This window comes from Centrocercus urophasianus, unplaced genomic scaffold (genome assembly GCF_019232065.1).
Source record: "Centrocercus urophasianus isolate 14NV4802_14NV808 unplaced genomic scaffold, USGS_Curo_1.0 seq_34, whole genome shotgun sequence".
Taxonomy (NCBI): Eukaryota; Metazoa; Chordata; class Aves; order Galliformes; family Phasianidae; genus Centrocercus; species Centrocercus urophasianus.
The window spans coordinates 1,494,877-1,522,045 of NW_024884911.1; the positions used below are offsets into that span (position 1 = coordinate 1,494,877).

At 44.4% G+C, this 27,169-nt stretch overlaps 1 protein-coding gene across 1 annotated transcript in view; it reads left to right on the top strand.

The window, feature by feature from the left end:
- Positions 1 to 10,526: 10,526 nt before the first annotated feature.
- PAPPA (pappalysin 1) overlaps positions 10,527 to 27,169 on the top strand; it is a 170,444-nt gene continuing 153,801 nt past the window's right edge. Inside the window, exon 1 of the mRNA XM_042830695.1 lies at positions 10,527 to 10,923. Within this exon, the coding sequence (XP_042686629.1) occupies positions 10,527 to 10,923 (397 nt within the window). The remainder of the gene's footprint in view (positions 10,924 to 27,169) is intronic.

The window sequence follows — 27,169 nt, forward strand, 5'->3', positions numbered from 1 at the left end:
GAAGAGCTGAGACCCTCAGCCAGCTTCCCACAGTGCCTCCTGCCATGGACCTCCAAAATGGACTGCACTCGAGTTTCTTACAGCTTTTCTGGCTGAAGCTGACTTAGGGATATATGCTAATTATCATGCATTTAGTAATCCTTAACGTCGAGAATGTCTTAATCAGCGACCAGGTTTATTCTGTACCCTGAAAAGAGTTATTGAGGCTGTACCCACAGTTTCAGGGAGCTCTATTAGGATTTTACTCCTGGGTGTGGTGGCAGCGAGTGAACAGAGAAAGGCAAACAGGTTGTTGCTGTTGCCTTGTGAGCATCCTGAGTTTAATCTTAAGTTGCAGCTGAAACTGGAAGGCGTTGGCTGAATGTGGCTCTGGTGAACCTGAGCTGGGTGCCTCCAGCCCATAGGTGTTGGTTCTGAAGCTCCTCTGCGTGTAGTTTTTAAACCCCTTGAAAACTTCGAGAGAAAGTTCTCTGCTGAATAAATAGGGACGTGGAATGTTCTTGTGACATGATCTATCATGGGAAATTCATCTAAAAAATAACTAAAAAGGCACTCTGGCATGGTATATGGAGAACTGTACCATGTAGTAGGTTCCCAATTCCAGAAATGTGTTTCTTCTTAAAGCCAATCTTTGCACAAAATTGAGAGAAAAATGAAGTCTAAATTCACAGTGCAACCCAAGTTAAACAAACAATATGTGTTTCCTCTTTTACCCCTTTTCTCTTAGTTTTATGCCATTGTTGCAATCAGCCTTATTAAAAGTAAGTTATTGGAACAAGAATACCAAACGAAAACAACATAGGATGTGGTTTAAAGTTGTCTTGTTGAGCCTGATGCTCCTCATTTTTTAATTGTGCTCTCCTGATGGCAGTCTTGGTGATTGTATTCATCACCACTGATGGCAAAAGAATCTAGACGTGGAAGAGTGAAGGCTTGAGCCTTCTGTGTGCTTCACCTCTGTTGCGGTCCCTCTGCTACTCCTGGCAGCATTCTGGGTAAGGTTCTGAGGAGTGCAGGCTCATGATGTCTTCCAACAAACCATGTCACTGAAAGACATCACAAGCAACCGGATCAACTTACTGACCTTGGCTGGAAAACAGTTGAGTGTGTAAGCATCAACTCTTCATTAAATCCATTGCTTGCACTGAAATAATTGGAAAAGTAGGCGCAAATACACCTAGATAGCTCTATATTTTGTTAGATTTGCCCCAGCTGTACAGTGGAGCTCATCACCTCACTCACCTTCAGTGCTGCCCGCACTCCCCGTGAAGTAATTGCTGTCGACTCCACATACATCATTTTCTATTAAAGCCTGGCAGGATGCTATTTGCTACAAAGCATGCACTGTTTTGGTGCACACGACATTTTAGGAGCTGAAATATTGTGAATACTCCTAACAAAGTTGATTTCATTTGTGGACATAAAGCCGTTCTATTTTTTGCTGTAACTGTTCAGAGCTCTTTTCTGAAAACAACTCCAGTCTGATCAAATTAAAATCAGACCAAACTGTTTTATTCTTTTTTAAAAACTGATGCCTGAACTAAAGATTTTGGGATTCTAGAAAGAGTTACTAACATTTCTGGGTGGGTCATATAGCATTTAATAACAACGGGTACCTTTTTGTATAAATATCATGAACTATGGAATTTAATGAGATTTGTATTGCACTATAGAAATGTACTTTAGAAAATTAAGTTTAAGTCTGTAGGTTTCAAGGTTTTCTATGAATATTATTGAATTTATACAGGGCTTTGCGATTCTATGCCTATTTAGTTTAGGAGAATATTTTCATGTATTATTTGGGTTTTCATTTGATACTCTTTTCTTCTTCCTCGTTCTTTTTTTAAAGCATTGGTAGCAAAGAAGTGAAAGGAGGCTATTTTTTGCTACAGGATAAATTTTGATATTTCAATTCTAGTTTTTGCCTCCTGAGAAATTCTCTATTTTCCTGAGATTCTTAACCAGGTCATTGCCATGCTCACTGGTTGTTACCTGACTGGGCAGCGTATCTGAAGTGCAGCTACCATGGGTCCCACATTTCCACAGTCCTGTTTATGTCCAGTTCTGCACACAGCTGTCCTTGTGCAGCAGCAAGCAGTTTTAAAAGGAAGATTCATGAAATATCCTCTGCTACAAACAAAGTTACCCTTTTCTCAGATGCAGTTCTCTGCAGCTTTTATAGCTGTCCTGCAGCGTTTTCTGTTTTCTATGCTGGTGGACAAACAGGGTTTGACACTCAGTAGTGAGCAGTGCTGCATCAGAGATCTGCTGCCTGTCACTGGAGAGCCGGGTATCGCCTCAAAGAGCAAAGGCAATTTTTGGAAATCCCATTTAATGCCTTAACCATGAACTGGGGATGAAGTCAGAATCTTGCTTAGACGTTTCGATTGAGAGTTGCCATAGCCAACTGTAGCCAGTGGTGGGTCTTGGCTGAAAATGTATTTGTACATGAAGGCAGATAGAGATGGATTTCACTAGCTTAAACTTAGCTTTAGTGCAGACGAAAGCAATAGGGGGTGGCTGGGAAAGCACAGGCTGCCACCACCCTCACATATGGCAGTCGTTTCCTATAATGTTTGCTATATTGTATTATGTCCCACAGTGAAATATCACAGAAAGCCACCTAGGCCAAATTCTTAACCAAAGAAAACACACCCAAAACCCAAAAAACTACAGCTCTTAGTGAGAGCTGCCCTCCAACTTATTTGTGTTTTGTTGTTGGTTTTCTTTTCCCTTCTGCTTTTCGTCTGCCTGGTTTCTATTTCCACCCTTTCTGTTCTTTCCTTCTCAGTTTTGTTTTGTCTTGTTTTTTTTTTTTTTTTTTTTTGAGGAATCTCAGTTGCACCAAGAAGCCTGGGAGGTATGAGTGGAATGTTTTGATTTAATACATCCTTACCCAAACTTTCTTTTGACAAATCAATTCATATCAGTGGATTCTGGTGGCAGAGCACTCGGGGGGCACAGGAAGGTGAAGGCACTGGGTACAAGGCGGCTGAGAGAGCTTCGCTTGGGTGCAGGGGGATGACAGAAAGTTGTGAAGCGTCACTTAAGCACATGACTGAAAAGTGCCTATATCTTCCAGGCAGGCTGATAACTGCATTGCTCTGTGATTTTGGGGACCCACACCTGGGCGAGGAGCAGGTTCCTTTTCCAGTTTGGGAGCATTGGAGCCAAGGCACAATGCTGGGCCCTGGTGCTGTGCTGACACACCGGGCTGCTCGCTTCAGAGCTGCTGAGGGCTGTGGGCCTGGCTGGGAGGGTTCCCTGCTTGGCTCCGTACCCCATGTGCATGGGACTTCACAGCTGTGTTTTTCAAATGCCATTCAAATGAAAGCAGAAAGGGGAAATCCCATTTCGCTGGGAATTGCTCTCAGATGCATTTCTGCTGAATTCTGTCTTCTGGCTTTCTTGTTGCAGAATGACACACAGCGTCTGTCTGCTGATCAATTTGTTTATCATTTGCTTGATTATCTTCTTCAATAGCAAGACACAACAGGTTTCTCTCGTTAATCCTGTTAGTACTGGCATTGAAGCAGAAATTTGGTTTAGGAAAAACATTTAGGTATGTTGAACTTTCTTGTAGATGATGCCTGCAAATACCAAAACATGGCCCGATATGTTTGGATTTTCTAGATTATTCCTAGGCCACATATTCCCATACGAGTTCTGCTGCTTGTCTCTCCTGACACATATGTATGTGCCAGCACCTTGCTTTCCTCCTGGCTTTCAGGGCAGTTGGCTGGCTCTTCCAATGAAGTACCACAGCATGCCAGCTGCAGTGAGCAGTAAGCACATCCCCTTCTCTGGCTCCTTGTCCACCTCCAGCATGGCACATCGGGTGAAGGATGCCTGGTGTCTCTTAATGCTTCCTGTATTGGCTTGATGAAGATGTCAAAGCAAAGCACTGGAATAGTGATAGCATCCATGTATCTTCTGAACAGGGTAACAGAGGCCCTGTTTTCCTTCCCAAAAAAGCCCCCTTCCCTCTCTGCACCTGTGCATGTTATTTATCTTGTGGAAGAAAAAGCATCAGTAGATCTGAGAGGATTGTTTAGCTCACAGTTTGTACAGTACTTGACCTCCTGGCTGAGACTTGCCCACGGGACAGCAACTAATTGCCAGCAACTGCAGCCATGTTTTGGGTTATGGACACTTGCTTGTTGGATGGAGCATCTCTTCTGATGTCCCATATGTTTACAAAAGGAGACCCCAGTGAAATAAGGCTGTCTTTTCCTTGTTACATTTGTTTGACGGTGCAGTGTTGATATTTCTTTGGTTCAGTGGGATGGTCCTTCCTGAACAAATCGAAAGTGCTCAGGAGTGAGTAAAGCAATGGCCCTGTGCTCTTTTAGTCTGTAGGTCAAAACTCAACCACCAGAATTTACAAATCACTGGGAGATGCCAGTCTCTTGGCTGCTTATCTTTTTCCCCTTTCCTTCCCAGCTGGGTCCCTCAGATAACTCAATAGAAATTTGTGTTAGTATAACACAGGATTTTGGGCAAAATACCTGAACTCTTCCACCAGCATTTAAGCCAACTCCCCAGAATAGCAGAGAATACTTGGCTTTTGAATGAGATGGTTTGAAAACCATACAGCACATCTTACATTTGGTAAATCAGGATGTCTGTGTCGGTACTCTCCTAGGTTTTACCTGTCATTTCAAGGAAAATACTGCTAATACTGCATCATCATAGCCTCTCAGAAATTTCTCATTGGAAGTACAGAAGCTAGTTCTGCAGTTCTAGGTTTCAGCACCCTGATTTCATCTGAGAATCCTAAATCAGTGGGTAAAGAGCCTTTTACAACAGGCATTCCCCTTACATGAGGGGGAAGGTGAGGCAAAGTGTTTGTGCCCTTGTTGAGTTTCAAACCCCTGAGAAGAGGAGGCTTTGGGTGCAGAGGTGATGCTAGGAGGTTTGGGAGGGTGCTGGGAGCTGGGTCCCACTGAGGGTACTCAGGGAGCCGCTGGGTCTGGGTACACTTTTGGGACCCAGGAGGTCCTTCCTCCACTCACATCTCCTGCTATAGGCTGGGATTTTGCTGCCCCCATCAGTCCGCCGGGTTAGGAACCTGCCTCCCTCACCCTGCGATGCTCTCTGGGTGGGGACATGGCCCCACAGACCTGAGTGCGCACCCGGGGCCACCCCATGGACCTTAGGGACGTGGCTGAGGGGTATTGGGGTGCACCTGGCCATGCTCTGTGGTTGTTGGCTCCTTGCACCCAGCGAGGGTTTCAGTCACATGATCTGACCCCAACACCCGAGTTCTGGCATGCAGGCCGAGTGAAGATGGGCCCGTGGCATTAATTAGAATTTATGGAGTTTAATTCAAGGAGGAAGGATTTGCCCTATTGTTTAAATCCTCTACAGTGAGAAACATCACTTTTTGCTCTCCTTACAGCGTTTAGAATAGAGATTATAGCCCAACCCCCGAGAATGTATTTCAAGAATGTGGTGAAAAAAAAATAAAATACAAAGAATATGTAACTTTTCTGGAAATACGATATTTCATGTGGGAAATTTGGAGGATAAAGTAACCGAATTCCAGGCGAACAGGCATCAGTATTGTTAGGTAATACAGCTCTCTGCAGGGCAAAAAAGAGTGGCATGCCAGGTTTAAGTAGGAATTTATAGCCACTGACTGCAAATTACTTTATAAAATTACTGATACCTTTGTAAAGCCATCAATTATGTGTTTAGTCTTGATTGTCATTTATTGCAGTTCTTTCTTTATTGTCCAGGCAACTTTTCTGGATTAAATGGCATATTTCAAATTGACGTGAGGCTGTTTCATTGACGTGAAGTAACAGCATGTGTGTTTCACACGTGGGGCAACTGGGGAACAGCAGTTGAGTCTCCTGCCCACTAACAAAGGTAACGTAAAGCTGGTGTTTTGGTTCCTGTGTTAGATGGCATTGTGAAAACACAGGCAATAGTAAAGCACTCAGAAACTCAGGGTTTTTGTGAGCATGGAGTGCGACATTTAATTCTCCGTCCTTTTCAAGACACAATTATAAAGGACATATATAAAAAAAATAAAAAAAAAAAAAAAAAAAAATTGGCAAATTTTCCGAGTCCAAATGAAGTCTTCTGTTAAATCTTTTCCAGGATTCAGCATATGTGACATTTGTTTTTTGTTGTTTCTTCAGTTATTAGCGTTTGTTTTCGTCGCGAGGGGCAGAGGCCAGGTTCCACGTCACGCCTGTCTCACCGCTCGGCAGCCGAGTCCATGGCTCTGTGTGCATGGAGGTGTTGGGCCGTGTGGGGTTGGCAGCCCGGAATGCCCAGATCCCCATCGCTTTTGACGCTGCTCTCGGCTCTTTGGGTTTCATTTCTCGCTATTCTGTGGAGGCAGCGTGATTCCTATCATACCACTGTTGATTGCATAAAATATTCCCTGAATCCAACACGTTGCATTAAAATCTGGTGTCTGGGCCCTGTCTGATTCTGAGCAGCGTCGCTGTTGGATTGCGCGTCAGCCATCTCCGACCCAGGCCAAGTTCAGAGAGACTTGATTGGGATGTCGGTGAGGGGTAAAAACCATATAAACCTCCGCTGTGATTGATGGAGTTGTGCGCAGCGAGGACGACGATGTACAAATACTTGCTCAGAATAGTAGGGCCTCAATTCAGCCGCATCTGGCAGACTTTTCAGCTTGCCTTTCAAGAAACATTGCTTTTAATTGACCTTCACATGAGTAATTCGAAGATTCAACGCCGTTCTTGCCGAAGAAGATTTCAAACTGTGGAGTCTCCCGTCATATGTGTAATTAGTAATTTTACTATACCATGAGTGATTAAACCTGACCCCCAGGGAGCCAAGAATAATGCTGTGTGACTTCCTCGCCTAATTGCCGCAGAACAAATGTGAAAATGTGTACATTGCGGCAAATTGTGTGCTAATTGGCCTTAAAGAAATTCTAAATATGAGGGAGAAATGGGCATGTAATTTCAAACATATTTGCGAGGTTCTGCAGTCAGCTTGCAAATAGGAGGGGGAAAAAAAGTCAGAATTTGACAAAACCATTATTTGTTATGATTTATTCACTCAGCTCTAGTCTTGAACCTGGGAGTTATTGGCAGCTTCAGCTAAGATTCCTGCTGAGTATTTCTACTTATAATGACTGCATGCAGCATGTAGCTCAGTGCTATTTTTTTGGCATAATATCATAAATATCTATTTTAATTCTTGTCTCTATATATGTATCTAGGGTTTGGTGCTTTTTTTTCCCCGTTTTCTTGTGAAAATCTCTGTACATGCAGGACAATATCCTGCTCCCTTTACTTAAGAGAATACTCCACTCGAGTTCAACAGGAGGATTATTCTCCTTGGGTAGAAACCCCCCTGCCAGAAGGCCCGTACATCACTTAAGTACTGGCTTAAGCAGAAAATAAATGTCCATCTGTGCAGGGTAGAATTTCATCTGTTGTCAGGGAAGTTAGATCTGACCCATGGACTTAAGGAATCCCAGATTTACTCCCTATTCTTAAAATCACATCACTCTTCTACTCTCTGTTCTTTGTCGTTCAGGACTCGGGAGTTTATGCACCACTTTTTCTCTACGCTTTTGCAATGTCTTGGAAGTAAAACTGATTGAACTTGTAATTTGTCCTTTAGAAGTAAATTCCATCTCTTCATACTTCCTTCTGTCCACCATACAGGAAGTTGAGATTTGAGCATTTTGCTTGTAGCAGAAACGCTCCTGAAATTGTTACAGGAATTGTCATCCGTTGCATTGGAAAAGAGAGCATGGTCTCAGTGAAGGTCTTGCTCTTGCCGTTGCTGTTTTAAGAGCAGAAGGTCAAGTATGTACAAAATGAAATGATGCAATGCCATCAAACTGAAATATTCCAACAGTTGTCTTTGATGATTTCAGCCAAATCGCAATGCCCCAAAGAAACATTCTGATTTTGCAGGATTAACTTTCTCCACAGGAAAAACTGGAAGCTGTTGAAGATGCAGGGCCTGTCCTACCAGCCAGGGCAGAGTTTCCCCGGACACTGGGTTTTCCAATGAGGAAAGGAGTGTCCCGGGCATCACAACTCTTTCTGGTTTAGCTCTTATTTGAAGTTGAACCCGTTCACGTTAACTTTTTGATTTTCAGCATCCCTTATGTGCTGAATTACAATAGTAAAGTGGAGCACACGGGTTCTGCTGAGTGGACATGTGTGTGTGTCTGTAAGTGGCTTTTTTGCATCCCTCTGAGTTCCTCGGGGTGTTTGTGGGGGTTTAGACCGTGCTGTAGTTTGTTTGCTACCTAACAATTTCCTCTTGATTGGCGAGAGGCTTGATTTCTTTGAGGTCTTGTATTCAAAACCTCATAGATGTTGCTGGTATTTTTATCTTTATTGCCATTAGAGCTGCACAGAGGGAAGTCATGCGATTGGAGGGGCTGAGCAGCTCTGATTCTTGTTGAGTTCTGTGGATCCTTGTGGCTATGTGCAACATCGCTGAAAATCAGATGGCAGCTATACATTCCTGAGTGTTTGCACACTGGCGAGGAGCTGGAAAACCATCTGCTGGAAGCCTTGAAAATATGCAACAATTCTTCCACATGACAGTATTTACTTTCATTAAGTTTATCGGGTATATTTCAAGTGCAAGTGGCCATAACAACTTGTACCAATAGGGCAGTCTGCAAAAGCAGTGATGTTACAGTCCCAGGAAAACTCTTGAGAGATTGTCTGTAGGAAAACAAGGAGTGACAGCAATGAAGTTTGACATGAGAGAAGAGGATGATCAGAACTCCTGGGTTTGAGGCTGAATTTGCTGTAACTCAGCTCCATTCTAGTGGGCTTCATCTGAACGGAGTAGTGGCCAGTAGGTTCAGCGTGCTACTATTTCCACTTATGAAGTACTTAGAAAAATACTTTTTGTTGCCATCAGGGGGAGCTTTTGAGATCTTTCAAGAGTGAAAAAAATATTATTTAAAAAAAAAAAAAAAAAAAAAAAGGAAAGGAGGAAAAAAAAAGAAACGTCCCAGCTCAGAAAGAGATCTTCAAACCAGCAAGCAGCCAGAAGCTTACCTGTGGCTACAACTAAGCCAGGGAAGCCAGGGGAGCTGAATTCCTTAGACTGAATAGCTAGCAATATTGAGAGAGGATTTTTTTTTATTCAGTCCACCAACAAAATTATAATTTTTTTTTAATTACTTTAAAAAAAAAAAAAGCCAACCAACCAACAACAACAGGAGTCTTTGGGAGCATTCAAAAGCCAAATCCTGCTCTGTTGCTGCAGCTTCTGGAAGGCAATTGCTCTCCACCAAGCTTCTCTCCTTTTAGCTGCTCATGACTCGATGGGGACCTTTTGATGCAACATTTGGATTAGCTGCACACAACCGCTCTGAGGGGGACCACAAAAGGGGGAGCCTGGCTGATTGCATAACTTTAAGAAAATAATAAGAGGAAAAGAAAGAATTAGAGAAAGAGAGAGAGAGAGTGAAAAAGAGAGAAAGAAAGAAAGCAATTAAAAAAATATCTGAGACTCAAGTTTCAAGACTCTTTATGTGCTGCAGAGGAGCATAAGGTTTACCAGCAAAGTGCAACGGGGAGTCTGAGAGGAGAAATAGCTTTCTCTTTTGCCAAGAAAAAAAAATAGGAATGTGTGTTTTGGACTGGACTGAGAAAGAAAGCTGGGGAGACTGCAAAAAGGGGGGTGCAGCATTTTTGTCACATTGATCCATTCCTCTTGATTGTCTCCTTGAAAAAATAAAAAATAAATAGGAGAGGAGAAAGTGATAGGGGGAAAGAGGAAGAGGAGAAGAGAAGGGGGAAAGAAAGAAAACAGCAAAATTGTTTGAACCTCTGGAGCTATCTGCTTCTTCAAGCTGATTGATTAGTCATGATCCCTGCAGTTTTAATGGGAATCATTCAATTGGGAAGGTGGAGCACCCTAGAGTAGATTAGCATATTCTTGTTTACTCATCTTCTGAGGGGCTTTTTCTCTTTTCTTTCATTTTGTGGAGAAGAAGGGAGGGGGGGAGGTTGGGGGGAAGGAGGGGGTTGTGGCTTATGTTATAAAGGAGGCCAAAAAAATAAATAGATTAGAGCATCTTTTGGGGGGAGGGAAATCAGTGGGTCTGAGTCTTGGAGAAAGCTTGGGGGGTTGCTTTGGGTTTTTTTGTTTTGTTTTGTTCTGTGTGTGTGTGAGTGTGTGTGTGTGTTTTTTTTAAGAAGAAAAAAATAAAGGGAAGAAAATCCAGCAGAGAAAAGAAGAGAGAGGAATTCCAGCTGTGGAGGAATAGAGGAGAAGAAGACAGATAGAGGAGGAAGAACAGAGAAATACATTTCAACCAAGAAGGAGTTTTGATTTATTTTATTTTTATTTGTTTTAAGGGGAAAAAAAATCTATAAGCAGGAAAAAGAAAGAAAGAAAAAGAAAAAAAGAAAAGAAAAAGCAACTGAGAAGGGTTATAAAAAGAGCAAATACCAAGAAGGGTGAACAAGAGAAGAAAGTCAAGGCAAGGAGGAGCCCAAAGCTGGCAGATCGGGAGGATTTGCAGGGGAGAAGGGGGGGGAAGATTGGAAATGCAGCTCTGGAGTTTGCTGCTGCCTCTTGCGCTTCTCTGTACAGCCCTAGCCAGTGGACCCGAATGTGGGATGGACGAGCGCTCCCGCAGGGCGAGAAGGGACACCAGGCACAGCCGCCAGCTCCTCTACACTGCCCCGGGCACCTGTGCCACCAGGTTAGCCCGAGGAAGGCGCTCCACTGCTGGGCTGGAGCCTGGGCATGTCCCCCGCAGGAGGCAACAGCGGGAGGTAGAGGACGGCGAGGAGTCCCTTACCCCGAGCAGGGCGCTCTATTTCAGTGGACAAGGTGATCAGCTGCGGCTGAAGGCAGACATTGAGCTGCCCCGAGATGCCTTCACTTTGCAAGTGTGGCTGAAAGCTGAAGGAGGACAGAGATCTCCGGCTGTCATTGCAGGTAGGTCGCTCGCCGTGCCCGGGGCTGCAGCATCCCTTTTACGTTTCGGGAGCCGGCAGAACAGCCAGCTGTAGGCGTGCGTGTGTATAGGATACGTGTGTGTGCATTTAAATGTGCCTGTGTGCCTTGCAACGTACGGACGTATGTGAGTGCATGTGTAAACATGCACGGGTGTGTTTATTATCCATATATTCTGTGGAATACTGGAGCTCGGCAAACTCTCTGAAAGTATATGCTGGCAGGAAAAGTTATGTAAACTTTTACACAGGGAAATGGCAGTATCCGGGCTAGTTTCTGTATTTCTGTGTGTATGGATTGAGATGCAGACAGGAGGGAGAGCCCTTACGGTGGGTTTTTAACTCATTTGCAGGTCAGAAAACTGTAAGTAGAGCATTTAAAAGTAGCTTATATGTATGTATGGAAAGAAACGTATGTCTAGCGTGTGGCTGCAGAGAAATGCATGTGTAAGGTCCCTGTACGATTTCCTTAGTTTTATGAGCTCTTTAGCGTACTTTCACTGTTACCTTTTTAGATGCTATGTTAGCATGTGGTTTCCAAAAAGCTATAAAGGAACTTTTGGCTATTGTGAAACCTCAAATGAATCAAATGAGTTTATAAAGTTCCCAACCCCTCGGCACTCAGCTGGGGCTGGGACTCGCGCTGCAGCTAGAGGATGTCAAGTATTTTCGTCTCCCCTTAGAAACGGCAAGTGTAACACAAATGATTGTAAGGTCAAATAGCCCTATAAAACCATTTAGTACTGAAAGCAGCTACCAGGCTGAGCTGTCTGAGCTGAACAATAATGAGGAATATTGCACTTTTCTTGCTGAAATTTTACGAGCCCATCGTGGATTTGGGTCCTTTCCCCCCGCGCTCGCTCCCGCTCCCCCCCCCTCCAGCCATCTCCCTCCCTCTCCCCGCTTTAGTGATAAAGTGCAGCAAAGTTGTCGTGAAATCGGATACTTTTTGGAGGGTTACAAACCCTTATAAATGTCGCCACATCCATCTTTGCTCCAAAGGAAGTCATAGAAAATGGAAATGCCCTTAAAAAAAGGAAGCAAGTCAGAAAGAGAAACGGGCCGGGCGGGGAGGGGGGGGGAAGGAGGGGGGGGTGAAAGACATGTTTTACAGCTCTTTTGGCAAGGAGATTCCCTGAAAGCACAAAGTTTCCATGTCCTAGGATGCCTTAAAGAGACAGGGAGGATTTCCCCTTTCCCTTTAACTGGAGGCACTTCCTAGAGCAGGCGGATGCTTTTGCTGGTGGCACCGCCGCCCGCCCCGCTCGCCCGTCCCTGCTGTCCGCTGCCATCTGCTCCGTCCCCGCTGCCCCGTCCCTGACCCGCACCGCTGTCGCCTGTTGGTGAAGTTGCTTTGTCCGAAGCAAAACAAAAACTACGATGAACTCAGCAGTGCGTTTCCTTAACTTTCCCCGGTCCCAGCTGCTCTGCTCGCGGTGGGGAGAGGGATGCAGCGTGTGTGGCTGCTGGGGTGGGCAGGAGGTGCCGGGACTGGGATGGCTTTCAGTAGGGCAGTCAGACGAGTAATTTCATAGGAGAAGGCATTCTCGTGCTCCGCTCTTCTGTTTCCCAATCTTAACTTAAACCCCGGGCTCAAAGCGCTTCCCTTTCAGCTTAGCAGAGGCAGAATTTGGGTTTGCACAGATCTCATCAGTGGCAGAATACAGTCTGTGTTTTTGTTTGTATGTAATCCGGGATCTAAGACCCCATGTCTGCCTTTGGTGTGAGTATCTGCAATTCATACAATGGGGGACCTAGACAAACACACACCAAGATCATTTGTAGTAAAATACTTTGATTGGCTGGGGGAGGTTGGGTTGTTGCCTGTATAAAACACTTGACCCATTTTATGCACGGAAATAACATTCCGCGGCGAAAAATGAAAAGAAATGCCCCAGTTTAGCACTGTGGAGCTTGCAGCTCTGCTCGGGAGGACTTTGTGATTTTTATTTTATTTTTAAACTCCCCCTTCCCCCCATCACACACTCTTGAAGAGGAGCCAGGTTTGGCTCTGTGTGTAAACACCTGGAAGAAGTCCAAGAGGAACTCACTCGGAGTATCCTCTGCACACCACAGCCTCCCAGACCTGCAGCAAGCTTAGGGAGAGATTACGCTTCCCTCCGTGAGGAAATCAAGGGTTCTGGCTGCCAAAACGTTTGGCTTTCTCATTTTCACTGTTTTGGGATGTGACAGACTCCGGAGCCCTGTTCTGCTGCCGATGTTACATCTGTAGTACCTTGCTGAAAGCCAGAGCTCTTCTGGGTGCTGGGTGGGCAGGGAATGACTCTAGTTTGCAGACAGTGAGTTTCTCCCCAACTTCTGTTGCAGCTGCAAAGTGGGAAATTGTGTTTGCACAGATCTGAAGGGGAGGGCAGGGCTGGCTGGAGAGCGCCTCATTTACAGAGTCCTGCCTGTATCTTCATCTGCTTTCTGCTCCTATCCTCTTCCTGTGCTGACAGCTCTTCTGCGATCCCTCTGTGCCGGCACAGGAGTAGTCGCCAGAAGTCATATAGGAGCCACACACCCACACGTGAGCCTATAAGGGAAGCCTGTCTGTTAAAACTTTCATGTAGGACTCGAGTTGTTATCAGCTTCCATGCCTGAGCCCTGATATGAAGGAGCTCCTCTGCTAATCCTGCTACAGGAGTTTCTGTTTCTGTCTGGAGCCAACTCTCCTTACGTCACCCTCTGCTGCAGTATTCAATTTGTTTTCATAAATGGCTAATTTTACAGCGCTGTTAAGTGGGTTCGTCATTGCGCTGGGCCGTGCCCTGTCTCTGATCATAGGCAGTCCTCAGTGCCAGGCTCTGCCAATTTTCACGCTGGTTGGCAGTGATGTTATTGCTGCCCTGTTTGACTTCACTCATATCTGTTCTGGCATTTCTCAGGGAAAACAGTTGGCAAACTGGAAGTCTGACCCATTGATCCGTGTTACGCAAATCCTCAGCAGTGTTTTGGGAGCCGGGCCGTGCCTCATTCGTGTGGCTCCCGCTGCGCGGCTCTGGGTTGTGCGTGCTTGGGTCTGTCCCTGGGCCACACTGTTCTTGGACAGACACTCCTTGGAAGTGCACACCTATTGGCACAGTACATCTCTCTTACAGATGCACGCATGGGCACATGGCATTAATCACTCGACTTTGTGTGCTTTCTCCTACAGTCTTTGAATATATCTCCAGTTGTCGACGAAGGAGTTAAGGTCCGGGCTGTAATCAAGTTAGATAACACGCGTGCCATGCAAAGTAGAATGCTTCAAAGCACCACTGACCTTGCTTCTGTTGTAATCAAAGATATTTCAGTTCTACTGTGGAAACGCAACCGCATCGTGAGAAATAGGATCCTCCTGAGTCCCTGTCAGGGTGTTTTCTAGCGTATGGCTCAGGAGCAGGAGCTCATGTTTTTGTAGGAAGGAGATGTTGACTCTTTGCTGTCTGGGAGCTGAGAGGAGCGGGATGAATGATCAGCGGCGGGAGCTGGAGTAGGAAGGCGTGCCTGCTCTGAAGAGGGAAAGTTATTTGTGTTTTTTTTTTTTTTTTTTTTTTTTTCTCTTCCCAGTTTCATTCTCCTCTGTCTCTCTATTCCTCTGCCTGCCAACAGAGAGCATGATCCCAACTTAATAAGGCTTCATATGTAAGGGAGTGCCTATGTTTTCCCAACTTCGGTCCTTGGTGAACATAAAACTGCAGCAGAATCCAAAGAGAAGGAAACGCCAAAATCAGCACAGTGGAACTCACTTAAAGCCACAGCTCTTGCATGTGAGAGACTGAGAAGCATCTATGTCAGAGACCAACCATTGGGCAGTAATATAGATGTGTAACTGACACTGTGTTGATCTGCTTCCTCCTCAGGGCTTAAGAATATCTGTTTGGAGTTTGGTTTCATTTGGTCGACTTCTGGAGTTTTGGAGTCTGTTACTGAATTAATACACATCAGGTGGGCGCAGTCAGCTGGGTCTCATCCCTGAAGCCAATGCTTATAGCAGCTGCTCAGGATGCTCTTTGACAGTGAGTTTACACTGAATTTCACTGGGTAGATGGATAGATGGTAGATGGATAAGGCATCATTTTTTTCTCATCTTCACAGCCTGTTGCCTTTTTATTCCACGGATTTGCTTGTTTTGATCCGTAATGAAGTACTGACATGAAGGACTAGAGAATGATTCAGTCATAAAGCTCGTCGTTAATTAGCTCTGGTGTGCGCCAGGTCCCAGGGGATGGGATGGCAGGGGCTCAGGTCTGCATGAATGCTCCAGCGTAGTGACAGCCCCCAGCACTGTTCCCAGGGGACACAGGTCACCGTGCATCTCTGCGTTCCAACGATTCCCCACTTCACAGCTACAGCCCTGGGTAAGCAGTGACCGATAGGGCCACTGAAAAAATATGGCGTGGTTTGTCCTTTACTAAATATTCGTGAGCAGTTCACTTGCTCCCTCCTGCAGAAGCCGGGACGGGAGAAATGGGAACTAAAAAGAGATTTTTCTTTCCTTAAGACTTCCAGTTTCAACCAGTGTCATTCTTTCAACCAGCTACACACTGGAGTCAGAACCATACAGTCTGAAGAACATGTTCTATTTTTTTCAAAGCACTTCCTTCCAGGCTGCTCTAATCAATAAAATGGTAGGAAAGAGGGAAGTTTGCCTTTTGACATGCAATGGTCAGGTTAGATTCCTCAGTGATGTGTGGCTGCCTGCTGTAGGCACCAAGCTGTGTCCCAGGCTGAGCTGGCCGCGCTGAGCTTCACTTGGGCCTGATTTACTTCTGGGATGTGCCCAGAAATTCCATGTCCACGAGGTCTTACTGAGTGCTGGAGCAGATGTAAAGAGGCCTATTCTGCCTCACCCCAAAGCCTTTCAGCTCTTTTGCAAGAGGGATGTGTGCCTGGGTAACCCAAAGGCAGGAGGACCCTTGGGCCAGCAGTGCTCAATGCTGTCAGACTGTGGGGTTAACTGGGTGTGTTCACCTTGGATTTCTGGAGCTCAGGTTGGTCTGAGCAAGAATGCAAAGCCAAAATACAGTATCTATTTTCAAAAAAATGTATTGGAAAAAAAAAATTAAAGCCTTCCGTGAGGGGTCAGCTGAGATGTTCCCATATAGTAGTTTTGCTTCCAATTTTAGCTGTTGTTTTTCAGCCACTCTTTTCTTTTCTCTGAAAGAAATTACAGGAGCGCAGGCAGAGAAAGGACCTCCTGGGTTGCCAAATTTAGTCCCCCGCCATGTCAGGGATGTAACAGTAGATAATTAGTTCAAGCATTCACAGAATATCCACTTTGTTGGTTCTGATATAGCACATGGCACAGAAAATTTCCCAGCACTCTACTGTAGACCAAAGATCTTTAGCAAAGACCCAGATGTAAGGCCGGAAGACAGACAAACAAACTGACAACATCTTAAGTACCCAGAAAACCTAGGCATTGATTTAGAAAAGTGTTAACTATGTCAACTATGAGAAAGAATAACATCTTCTGGTGTAAGATACTGGCTTTCTTATTTTTGGAAAGTTACAAACGAATCAGGTGTTTTGACAGTTACGAAACTTCTATTGAAATTTTAAGTTAGAATATCTGCCAGAGGTGATCCTTTCCCACAGATGGTCTGTTTTGATTAATTTCCCATTTTCCTGAGAAAAATATTTTATCAACCATTTCCCACCCTTCTCTGATCGTCATCTGTACAACAGTTCCTATATCTCATCATTGCAAGAGTGAACACATTTGCTTTATTACATTTTTGCTTCTTTCCCCAATATTCTGAATGTGGATCTGAAAAGTCCTGCTTGATCAAAACCCTCTGCGTTTTTCTCTAAGCTATATCAGCCAGTCTAATGTCATCCTTCCCTTCATTTAACCATTATACATTATGTATTAATCTTTCATTATATATTAATCCTTCTATTTCAAATAGAGAACGGGTGCTAAATTTTTCTATTCCCTGGTTCTGGGCATTTGTTAAAGTGTTGTAGGCACAGGGCAGTTGAGTACATCATCTTTTTTTTTTGTTTTTGCCTCAAAATGAGACTTCTAAAAATTAAGGTGTACCTTTCTTCTGATCTTATGTTGCTTTTTGAGCATTTCCCTACCTTATGATAGCTGGCATCTGACTGGGAATCTTAGTTTTATTTCAGCTTTCTGTGGAGGAGAAATCCTTGGTTGATCTGCTAATTTCTGCTTGTCCCTAACCTCTTTATTTTCTCTGGTGTGAGCACGCATGCACATACACACACAATTTCCAAAGCACTTTTGATTTTTTCCCCAGATCAATAGAGCATTTAAACTCCAATGATCAAGGAAAAGCAGCTTGTTTATTTCCCTATGTATCCTGACACAAGTGGCAGATCTTGTAAACTGCTTTGATTTGATGGTAGCGCCTTTTATATAGTTTGCTCTCCCCACAGCCATCCATAAAGTCAAAGCGCTCTTACTCTGAACAAGAGAAGAGCACAGCTCTAGAAGGCAAATAAAAAGGAATTAAGAAGAGAATAAGTGAGGATCTCATCCCAGAATGTTTCTGCTATCATTCTTCGTCGCAATCTGAGCAATTTGCTTAGATGGGAACTGCTCTGTGTCCGTAAGGTTGCAGCACCAAGTGAAGCTGCAGTGTGTATCCATAGTTAAAACTGTGAACAAGCGTAAATACAAGTCAGTTTATCCCTTAGTGAGAATGGAGATGTATTCATGTTGCTAGACTTACGCACGCAGCATGGATTTGATCCTAAACCTATCCAAAATCATGAAAAATACCGTTGACCTTGGCTGACTCTGGCTTAGGCTCTGATTTCAGAGTCTTTTGCATCCCTCCTCTACATCCCAGAGCGTTTCATGGTCCTTGCGTTATCATCTTTTATTTTGCTGTCCTTTCTTGCTTTGGATACCAAAGAAGAAAAATTGCAAAGCTCTCACGTCAGAGAAATTGGCCAGGGGAAGGGGACATGTTTATTTTAATTGTTTTTGCTACACTCCAAATCTCACTTTGGCCTTCGTCTCTGTCAACCTTTCTCTCTTTTCTTCAGTGTTAAAACGAGCGCATGTTCTAAACACGCTGTCTGATTTTCTGTTTTGCTGGGTGATGTGTGTAACTTTCCCGTCCAATCCCTCCACCCTCTCTTATCACCATTGTAGTCTCAGTTCTTTCTCCACTATCTGATGTCCTTGATTTCTCCATCTTTCCCTTTTTCCTGCTCTGCACAACTGCTGTTTTCTTCCTCCCTGTCAAACCCATGTCATGCTCTCTGTAGTGGTCCTTTCCTGTCTCCATGTGAGGTTGGTGTTCCCTCCTTGCAGACCAAGGGTGGCTCCCATGTTGTTGGCTGCCGTGTTGGTGGCTTCAGCCACACAGTGTATGAGCGGTGTGGGAACACAGGGTAAGCAGGCTTCGTGTTTGTGTGCTTGGGCAGGCAGATGCTCATGCATATTTTCTGGGAATTATTGGTGTGGTTCTGTTTAATATCTATTGTAGTGGTGCACAAACAAGGAGCGGGCAGTTGTTCTCACAGTGAGGGAGGGAGGGTGAAGTGAAACTGAGACGCATCTGGAACTGGCCTGGGGAGGCAGCATCTGAGAGATATGACATGACACCAGCTCAAGAATTGCAGTGTTGGAGAAGAAAACCAGACTGTTCTTTGCTGATCAGCTCCTGGGGTCTGTTAGGCTTTCCTCGAGTCTTCTTTTAGAGTGATGCTTAAGGCCCTCTGCTGTGATTTTCCTCCTTTTCCTTATGTTGCTTATTATTTATTTGCTTTAAATCACTTTCCCATATGGATTTCTCTCCTCTGACCAATCTTCCCCTCCTTCATCTGATTCCCCAGAGTCTTCTATTGTCATGGAGCTGGGAGAAGAGCAGGCCTGCTCCCAATGCAGAGCATCAGCTGCAGGCTTCTCTCCTCCTTCCTTCTCTTCCTTGCCTATTCTCTGCTGTTAGTGTTGGAAGCATACTCACGAAGATCATCCATTGGATTGAGGAAAGAGATCTTATCACCATTGTTTTGTTTGTTTTGTTTGTTTTAAGACAGTGAGGGAAAGGATGGGCCTTCACTGTTACCAGTGTTACTTCGTTTTGAATGTAGGTTCATTTTCTCGTGTCCTAACATATTTTGATGCTGTTGTTTTCTTTGATCTCACAATAAGATTGCAGTTTTGTGGTCCTGGTAACATCCTCAGAACATTCTGCTAATTGTGGTGATACATTTGTCAGGTGGGAGAGAGCACCGCACTTCAGGAAAACTGAGGAACTGCTCTGATTTGTCTGAGTGTTGCTGGGTGTTTGGGTCAGAGCTAGAAACTGATTGCAGCAGGCTTGGCTTTTTGTTAACCCCATTTTTGGTGATGGTAGCAGGTAATCTTCAGCCTAAATTGTTCTGCATGTGGAGCCAACCTTAATTCCTGTAGGCTGGCTCCAGTTGCTGTTGATGGTTCTTTGCTGGGGGGCTGCTTTGCTGTGCAGTGGTTATGAAGCCTTTCGCTTACCAACAAGTGACATGAGCTCTTTGCACATGGTGGAAGATGAGAGAGTCTTGAGTTTATCTCTGATCCCGATGTGCTGGTGTGGTTGGCATGAGCAGGAGTTACTGTGTTTCTCAAATGCAGCAGTGTATGCAGCCCGAAATGGGAGAGAAGAGCATACATCAGAGAAGCCCCTCTGTTCAGGATACTTCTTCTCGAGCTTGAATGCTTTCCTACTTTTGATACATCTGCACATTGGTCAGTAGGTTGACTCAGGAATGCAAAAAGCCTAGCCCTGGATAGCTGAGGGTATTAATTAAGGGCAAAACCAGCTAATTTACCCCACAGTTACATCTGAAGCAGACATGGTTGCAGATGGAGTTTTGCACACAGTGTGTCAGTGCCCCAGTAACTGCAGCCTGTTTTTGGGAAGGGTTAGCACCCCCTCATGTCTTAACAGCCTGTGCCTCCATTGGAACTGCCAGCAGGAAGGCTGTGCCTCGTGTGAGCCACTCAAATTGTATTTTGCTCTGAATTCAGCAGCATCTGTACTTATAAAGGCTGAGGTGCTAAGGTTAGAATCTGGAGTCTGCACTACTACTGTCTTTCTTTGCTTCTGCCTTGCGGATAAACCAAGCAGCCTCTCTGAGCTCAAAACAGCACCTTCCACCAGTGATAATTTAATAGGAATTATTTTCAGCACAAACTAGACGAGAATTGGAAGCCTCCTTTGCTGTAGCTCATGAATGGAGATGTTCAGGGAGAAATGCAGTACCAGGAGAAAAAGCAAATGTTAACTGAATGTATTACGCACACGGTTTTGAAACATGTACTTGGCAGAGGGAAGGGTAAGTAGTACAAGCCAGATTCTGCTGTTGAGCACACCAGTGCAAACTCAGAGTTACTCCTTTGGAGAGGAAATCAGGGGGCTGCTGCAGGCTGGCAATCGTGTTGAGAGTGGGGCCGATACAATTTGTGCAGTGGGGAAAACAAACTAGCTGAGAAGTGGATGTTACGGAGAACAGCCTCCAAGCACCATTGCTTTGTGTAACGGTTATGATGCAGTGGGAAATGTTTGTACAATGTGGGGTTGTTTTTACTTCTTGGAGCACTTTCTACATACACCTAACCTATTCCCTTTAGGCTGTAAAACTAGGCCATATACCACTTTTACAGTGAGTCCTTTGTGTTTCCAGCAACAAACACTTTTCAGCTCTGCTCTCCAGTTTCGTGGCTCTAAACTCCTTCACCCCTTCCCATACTCTTCCATCTCCAGTAATAATATCCCCTCCTCTGTTTATAAACAAACACCCTCGGAGGAAGTTCACAGGAAGACAAGTTAGTTAATGAAAATCAACTGTGCACTCAGGTCCAAGCTGTGGGCTGGAGCCAGCAGGGTTACTGGATGTTTCCTACTCTACATCTGCTTGGAGGAGTTTCACTGATGAGATGTCAGCCTCTCTATATGCCCTTCTCTTCTTTTCCCACTGTCTTGAAAAACAGAAAAAACGATGGAGGCAAATCATGGTGTCAATTTGCTTTAAAGCAATGCCTGGACAGTAGCTGAGAACTCCAAGCAAAGAGACAGGCTTGAATGAACTTGTTTTCACATGCTCCAGAGACCCCCCAGCACAGGGGACAGCCAACCAAAAGGTCGTTGTCTTGAGGCTTCTTCTGGCTTGTGCTTCTAACAGTGTACCTTGGTGGTCTCAGATGGGAGGTGAGGGAATTACCTATTTGGTTCCATCCAGGAGACAGTGGAATCCTCTATAAAGCCTTTCCAGCTCCTCAGGATGCATGGGAAAGGATGGGATGAAGAAAGGCTCTGTGAGTGAGGAGGTTGCAGCAGTAGGGCTGTGGTTCCTCACTTGCACAGAGATGTGGTAGCTGTGCAGCATTCCTGTCCCCAGGAGTGCATTTCCAGGAATTCTAGGTGTGAAAATTGTGATCCCACTTTTAATTCTGAGCACCTTGAAGATGTAGATGTGTTACAAAAGGTCTCCAGTGTTAGCAGGATCTCTGTCCCTTAAATTGCGATGGCTTCCGACAGTCTTATCTGTTGCTTTTTGTTGAAAGAGAAGTTCTTCTTATTGCACAAATATTTTCTGGCATGTAATTAATAGCTTTATCTGTAAGACAGTTCCAGAGTGGTCTTTCCACCTCCCCCTCTCAGACAGTCAGAAATGGGGATTTTGCACTGCAGCGTGGGCAAAGTTTATCAGACGTTGCACAATCTCTTTGTCCGTGAACAGATTAAAAAAAGAAGGGAGAAAATAGACCTGATTTATACTGGTGAGCTTCCTCCAGGAATTCCAGGGTAACCGTCAACAATTTGTCCCATGAGGAGAGTTGAGTGCTTCATTTTTGCCCTTTGGAGAGCTCTGAATTAATGAAGGATGGAGTACCAGCGTATCTTCTGCTCGTCTTTGAGCTGGGAAAGATTGGAATTCCCCAGAGTCCTCTTGTTAGGGATGCTTTAATCAAACAGACTGTTTACATTCTTTGTCTCACCAGAGGCAATGCTCAAACTGGGGTGGTCTTCAGCTATATGCCATAATACTAGGGGTTTATTTTATTTTATTTTAAACATTAGCATGTCACCAGTTTTACTGGGAAAGGGCCGTATCCAAACACCTGCAGGCTCCATGGAACAAGCCAGAAAGAAGCAGCAGCTGCATCTCACATAGGTGAAATGATCCAGGAAAGGGATCTGTGTTTCTTCTGCAGCTTGCTGTCTGCTGGGCTGAGGCTTCTCAATGAAGGTGGGCCAGGAACACTTGCACTGAGAGGAAGACACCTCCCAGCAGTAGGAAGGTGAGCAGCAAACTCTTCCCTTTGCCTCAAGCACAGAGGGCAGAAAAGCATGGGCATTTTTGCACCAACCATGTGTTTTCTATCCCACTTGTGATGGCCAGACAGTGAACATCCACTCTGACAGTTTCTGTGCTCTGGTACTTGAGAAAGCACTAAGTGAAATGGGGGCTATGTGTTTCCTGAGAGAGAAGGAGGAAGGAACTGAGATGGGGATAGGTTTTCCTACTATCACCTGTCTCTCATCACATTTTCCTCAGGGTGAACATCTCTGTCAAGAAGTCAACACTTTATTGCACAACTGTATTACTGTAATGGGCCATAAACCTTGAAAGGGGATCTAAAATTCTCTTCAGATACAATTGAAAAAAAAAAAAAAACAACCTGTGGTATCTTCTGGAAATGATGTATTTCTGCTCCCCACGCTCAGGATCTTCAGTGCATCGCTGAGAAGTACGCACGTAAACGGGTAATGCGGACAACATTCTTCTGAAGCCAAGCGCTCCAACCAGCTGTTCAGCAGCAATGTGATTTATTGAGAGCTGTCAATGTTTTCCACACATGGTGTCCTTTGCACTGATGAGCTTGCAGCCTGGCTTTTATGGGGTTTCTCTGACAGTTGTCAAACACTGGGGACAAGGCAAGCTTGACGAGACACACGTTTTTATGGGAATGTTATGGGCATTGCAGCAAGATGTTCTGGAAGGGAAGGACAGTCTGAGAGTAACAGGCAGAGAGAAAAACAAAGGCAGTTTTTACTGGTGGTTTCAAGAAGAGAACGGCAATTTCCTCCAGCAATAAATTAGATGTTTTGGGAGAAAGAAAGGGTGTTTGGTTAGACAGTGGTGACACTGCTGAGAGATAAGTATGCTCCCTCTCCTGCAAATTCAAGTTTCTTGCTTTGTGGCAGAGTAGTTGGGGGGGTACAGGTTGCTGTGGAGTTTTAGTTCCTTTAGTACTGCAGCTGCTCTCTGGTGTCCTCAGCTCAGTCCTTGGATCGGTGAGGGTGGGAGATTGGCTCTCAGCAGCTCTCAGAGAGACACTGCATGTGAGGAAGCGGTAATTACACCAGTGCAGCTCTTTGGTGATGCAGTTCATGGCGAACGCCACACTGTTGTACAAAGAAATGCTTGGCCAAGAATTCCCATCAGCCAGGGTCACACTAGGTCCCTGCAGCTCTAAAAGGGGAACTGGGGTTGTAGAATGCTGAAGAGACAAAAAGGCAGATGCAGTTCTTGCCAATCTCAGCTTGTCAATTTGTCTTGACTTGTGTAAGCTTGTATTCGTGAATATCACAGGTATTTGTTTTTCCCCCACTGAAAAACAGAGCTGTTGCCTGAACAGTGACTCTGGCCACGTTCCCTCCTATTCAGCACAATGCAATCTTGGCTCTTTACTAGTTAATATTTTCTGTCAACAACCTGCAAGAAAACATAAAATCAGTGCTGATAAAATTTGCAGATGTTGCAGAGTTCAGGGAGTGGTAAACAATGACCAAAACAGGACTCTCATTTGGGTGTTTTCATAAATTGAGAACATGCAAACAGTATGCATCAGAATAAAGCCAAATGTGAAGTCATACATATAGAAAGACAGGAGGCAGGTCATGCATAAGGGATGGATGGTGGGGGAAAGATCTTTCACCTGGAAGCTAAGCGTGTTGGATTGACTCTGTGTCAGAATAGATAAAGCGTCTGAATGTGAACTGCCAGTGTGATGCTGTGGCCAAAGGTTTCGAGTCATCATTAGCTGTGTAAACAAGGAAATGCTGAACAGGATCAAGGAGGTTGTGTTATCCTCGTGTTGACAATGGAGAAGCTGCTGCTGAGGCACTTTGTACAGTTCTGATGTCCGTCCACAGCTTAAGGATGTTGTATGCGAGAGGATTTAGAGAGAAAAAAAACAAACAATCATGAGCATGATTATAGGATTTGTAGCCAGTCCTAAAGCATTTGACTCGAGAAGATTAAGAGGTGAGTTGGTCATCATGATCTTTAAGTATATGTTTAGGGAACATTAATCTGATAATTGGAGTTTGGAAATCTAATAATAGAGGATATGAGTAAATCCAATGAATGCACACGGAAACTAAGTAACTTCAGAATAGAGAGAAAATACACTGTTTTGGTGAAAGTATTCAGTCATTGAGAAGCCTTTCTGAGTAGAACGGTGGAGTGCCTGTCACCAGGTTCTTTTAAATGAGAATTCAGTGTTTTTTCAAATTCTTCTTTAAAGAGGAGTTAATTCAGTCCTCACCCCCTATTGTGTCTGAGTGCTTCTAATGTCGTATCACTCTGGGGTTTTCAGTTGTTACTGCAAAAACAGGAACGGCATGAAACTGCGTCAGGAGAGGTTCAGACTGGATATTAGGAAAAGGTTCTTTACCGAGAGGGCGGAACAGGCTCCCCAGGGCAGTGGTCATGGCACCAAGCCTGCTGGAGTTCCAGAAGTGTTTGGACAACACTTTCAGACATATGGTTTGATTTTTAGGTAGTCCTGTGTGGAGCCAGGAGTTGATCCTTGTGGGTTCCTTCCAACTTGGGATACTATACGGTTCTATGATTGCAACTAATTGAAGCAAACAGTAGGATGCTGACTTCAAATCCTGTAATATTCCATTGTAACTATGGATTTTTCTTGACTCTGGACACTTTGTAGGGATTCCTGGGCATTGCTCTGCTTGTCAGGCTTAGTGTGACTTGATGTTCTTCATCTTATTTAGGTTTTGTCACCATTAACCAGGAAAGGTTGCCTCAAAACATACAAGTGTGTTAGTCTGAAGGCCGGCTCAAAAATAAGACTAAAATCTTTTCTCATTGAAGGTACTGAAGGCTGGATGTGGCTCTGGGCAGCCTGGTCTAGTGGTTGGCAACCTGCCCACAGCAGGGGGGTTGTAACTAGATCATCTTTGAGGTCCTTTTCAATCCAGGCCATTGTATTCAGACTCGTAACTGTTATCTTCACTCTGACCAAGATCTTACCTTCAGAATGCAACTTTCAGGGAGCAAAATCAAGGTTGCCCACTGCAAACTGGAGCACTGACAAAGTCAGGACCGTGAAACATCATTTAAAAAGAAAAAGTGGATGAGAAAGCAGAAAATAAGCTTGGGGTGACTTTTGCTTGTCATCTCCTTGCTGGATGGTCTGTCTGTCAGTCTCAGGGCAGAACAGCACTCCAGAAGGACATGTAGGCTCTATGCTGAAATGACCTGTTCCTGTGATCACCTATTCCTGTGATTTTGACCAAGTTGAAAACACAAATACAGAACAAAGACCTAACCAAAGTAATGAAATTCTGTTTCAGAACACTAATTCTGTGTGATCCAAACTCGTCTGGAGATCTTCCCTTACAATAAAGAACGAAGCCCAGTGCTCAAAATGCCCCAGCCTGCTCCCTCACTCCCATGTGCGTGTGAGTGCGTATGCACACAGAAGGTAGTACATGTACATGCTTTTTGGTTAGTCTTCATTTCTTTGGTTCCAGATTTAACCGAAAGTGGAAGGGCTGAAATAACATAAGAAGGGTTGAACATATGATATTTCCTGCTGCTCAGCTAAACACAAGTATTGCCAACAATCTTCCAAGGTAGCTTGTTTCTTTTACATTTTTTTCTCCCAGTTCTGCAGACTTGAGAAGGTCAATTACTTTTGAGAAGCATTTGACTTTGGCAACGCTCATGGAAAGTGAACTAGAATTATGACCTTTTGGAGGTTTGCCCATCGCTGTCCCATCCTGTCCTTTAGGAATTAAGGGCTGCATGTTAAGCTCCAGCCGTCGGTTTAATAGGTGTGAGTTTGCATCTGTACACCTCTAAGACGTTGCTACTATTTACGTGAGAATTTCTTATTAGATATCCATTTAATTGTGCTCACAGATCAAGGGATCACTGCTACTTGTATCACAGAAATACACACTCAGGTATTTCCAGGAGGAAAATGATACCCAAACGAGTGATCCTGGATTCAAACTGAGCAGAGAAAACAGAGCTCTAAGATCATGTACTAAAGTTAGTGTGTGGTGACTACAGCCTATCTGGAATGCATACTATAGTAGTTATATCATGTTAGGCAGATTTTTTTCTTCTTCTTTTTTTTTTTTTTTTTTTCTTTTTTTTTCTTTTTCAGCAGGATGTTTCCTAGAAAGCAAAAATATCTCTGTGGTTTGTGTATGGGTTTGGAACTTATATGCAAGTATGGAGAGGGGAATTGGAGGCCTGAAATAGTCGTGATTAGAGAGGACCCGGATCCCTTTTAAAAGGGACAGCATAACAGAGGCATAGTGAGCTCTGCTCTGCCTGCTGATACTGCACACTGTTCTGTACTGCATCTGCAGCTTTCCTGTAGGGGTGGTAGGTCCTTTGGTTGCTTCTATGAGTATAGGAAAGATGCAGTCATATGGGAAAGCCAGATGCGGTAAGACATTTGAGTCTGGATTAGATCTAAGATACTTTTGCAATAAGAGATTTAATTCTCACAGAGGCCAAGATCTCGCATGGTATAAATCAGTGCAAATGCACTGGAACCACTGAGTTCTGTGCTCACAAAGTGTCTGCCCAAGAATGTTCTCAAAATCCAATTAAATAACTAGAACTGTTTCATGTGGAAATGCCCCTCAATTACAAAGACATGTCTAAGCTATCATGATGTGATTTTTACAGTCTCCTTGCAGGGTGCCCTAGTTTGCATTCATGGAATTTTTTGTTTTCGTTTTGTTTTTGTAATATTGTGGATATTGGCCATCTGTCTGATCCCGGAAAGGTTGTAAGGTTGTTCCCGCTCCCCAGGTTCTCTTCCCTCGCACTCATTGATCATAACGTTTGATTTAGGTGCCACTAGATTTCCTTCTTTGTTCTCCAGCCCTAACCTGCCCCCTACAAACACACACGCATTGTGCAATGGTGTAAAAGCTCTTCTCTCTGCAGCTGGGAGTAGTAACAGCTCAGCTGGTTCCAGCGCTGCCCTAAAGCTGCTGTAAAGGTCAGTGACT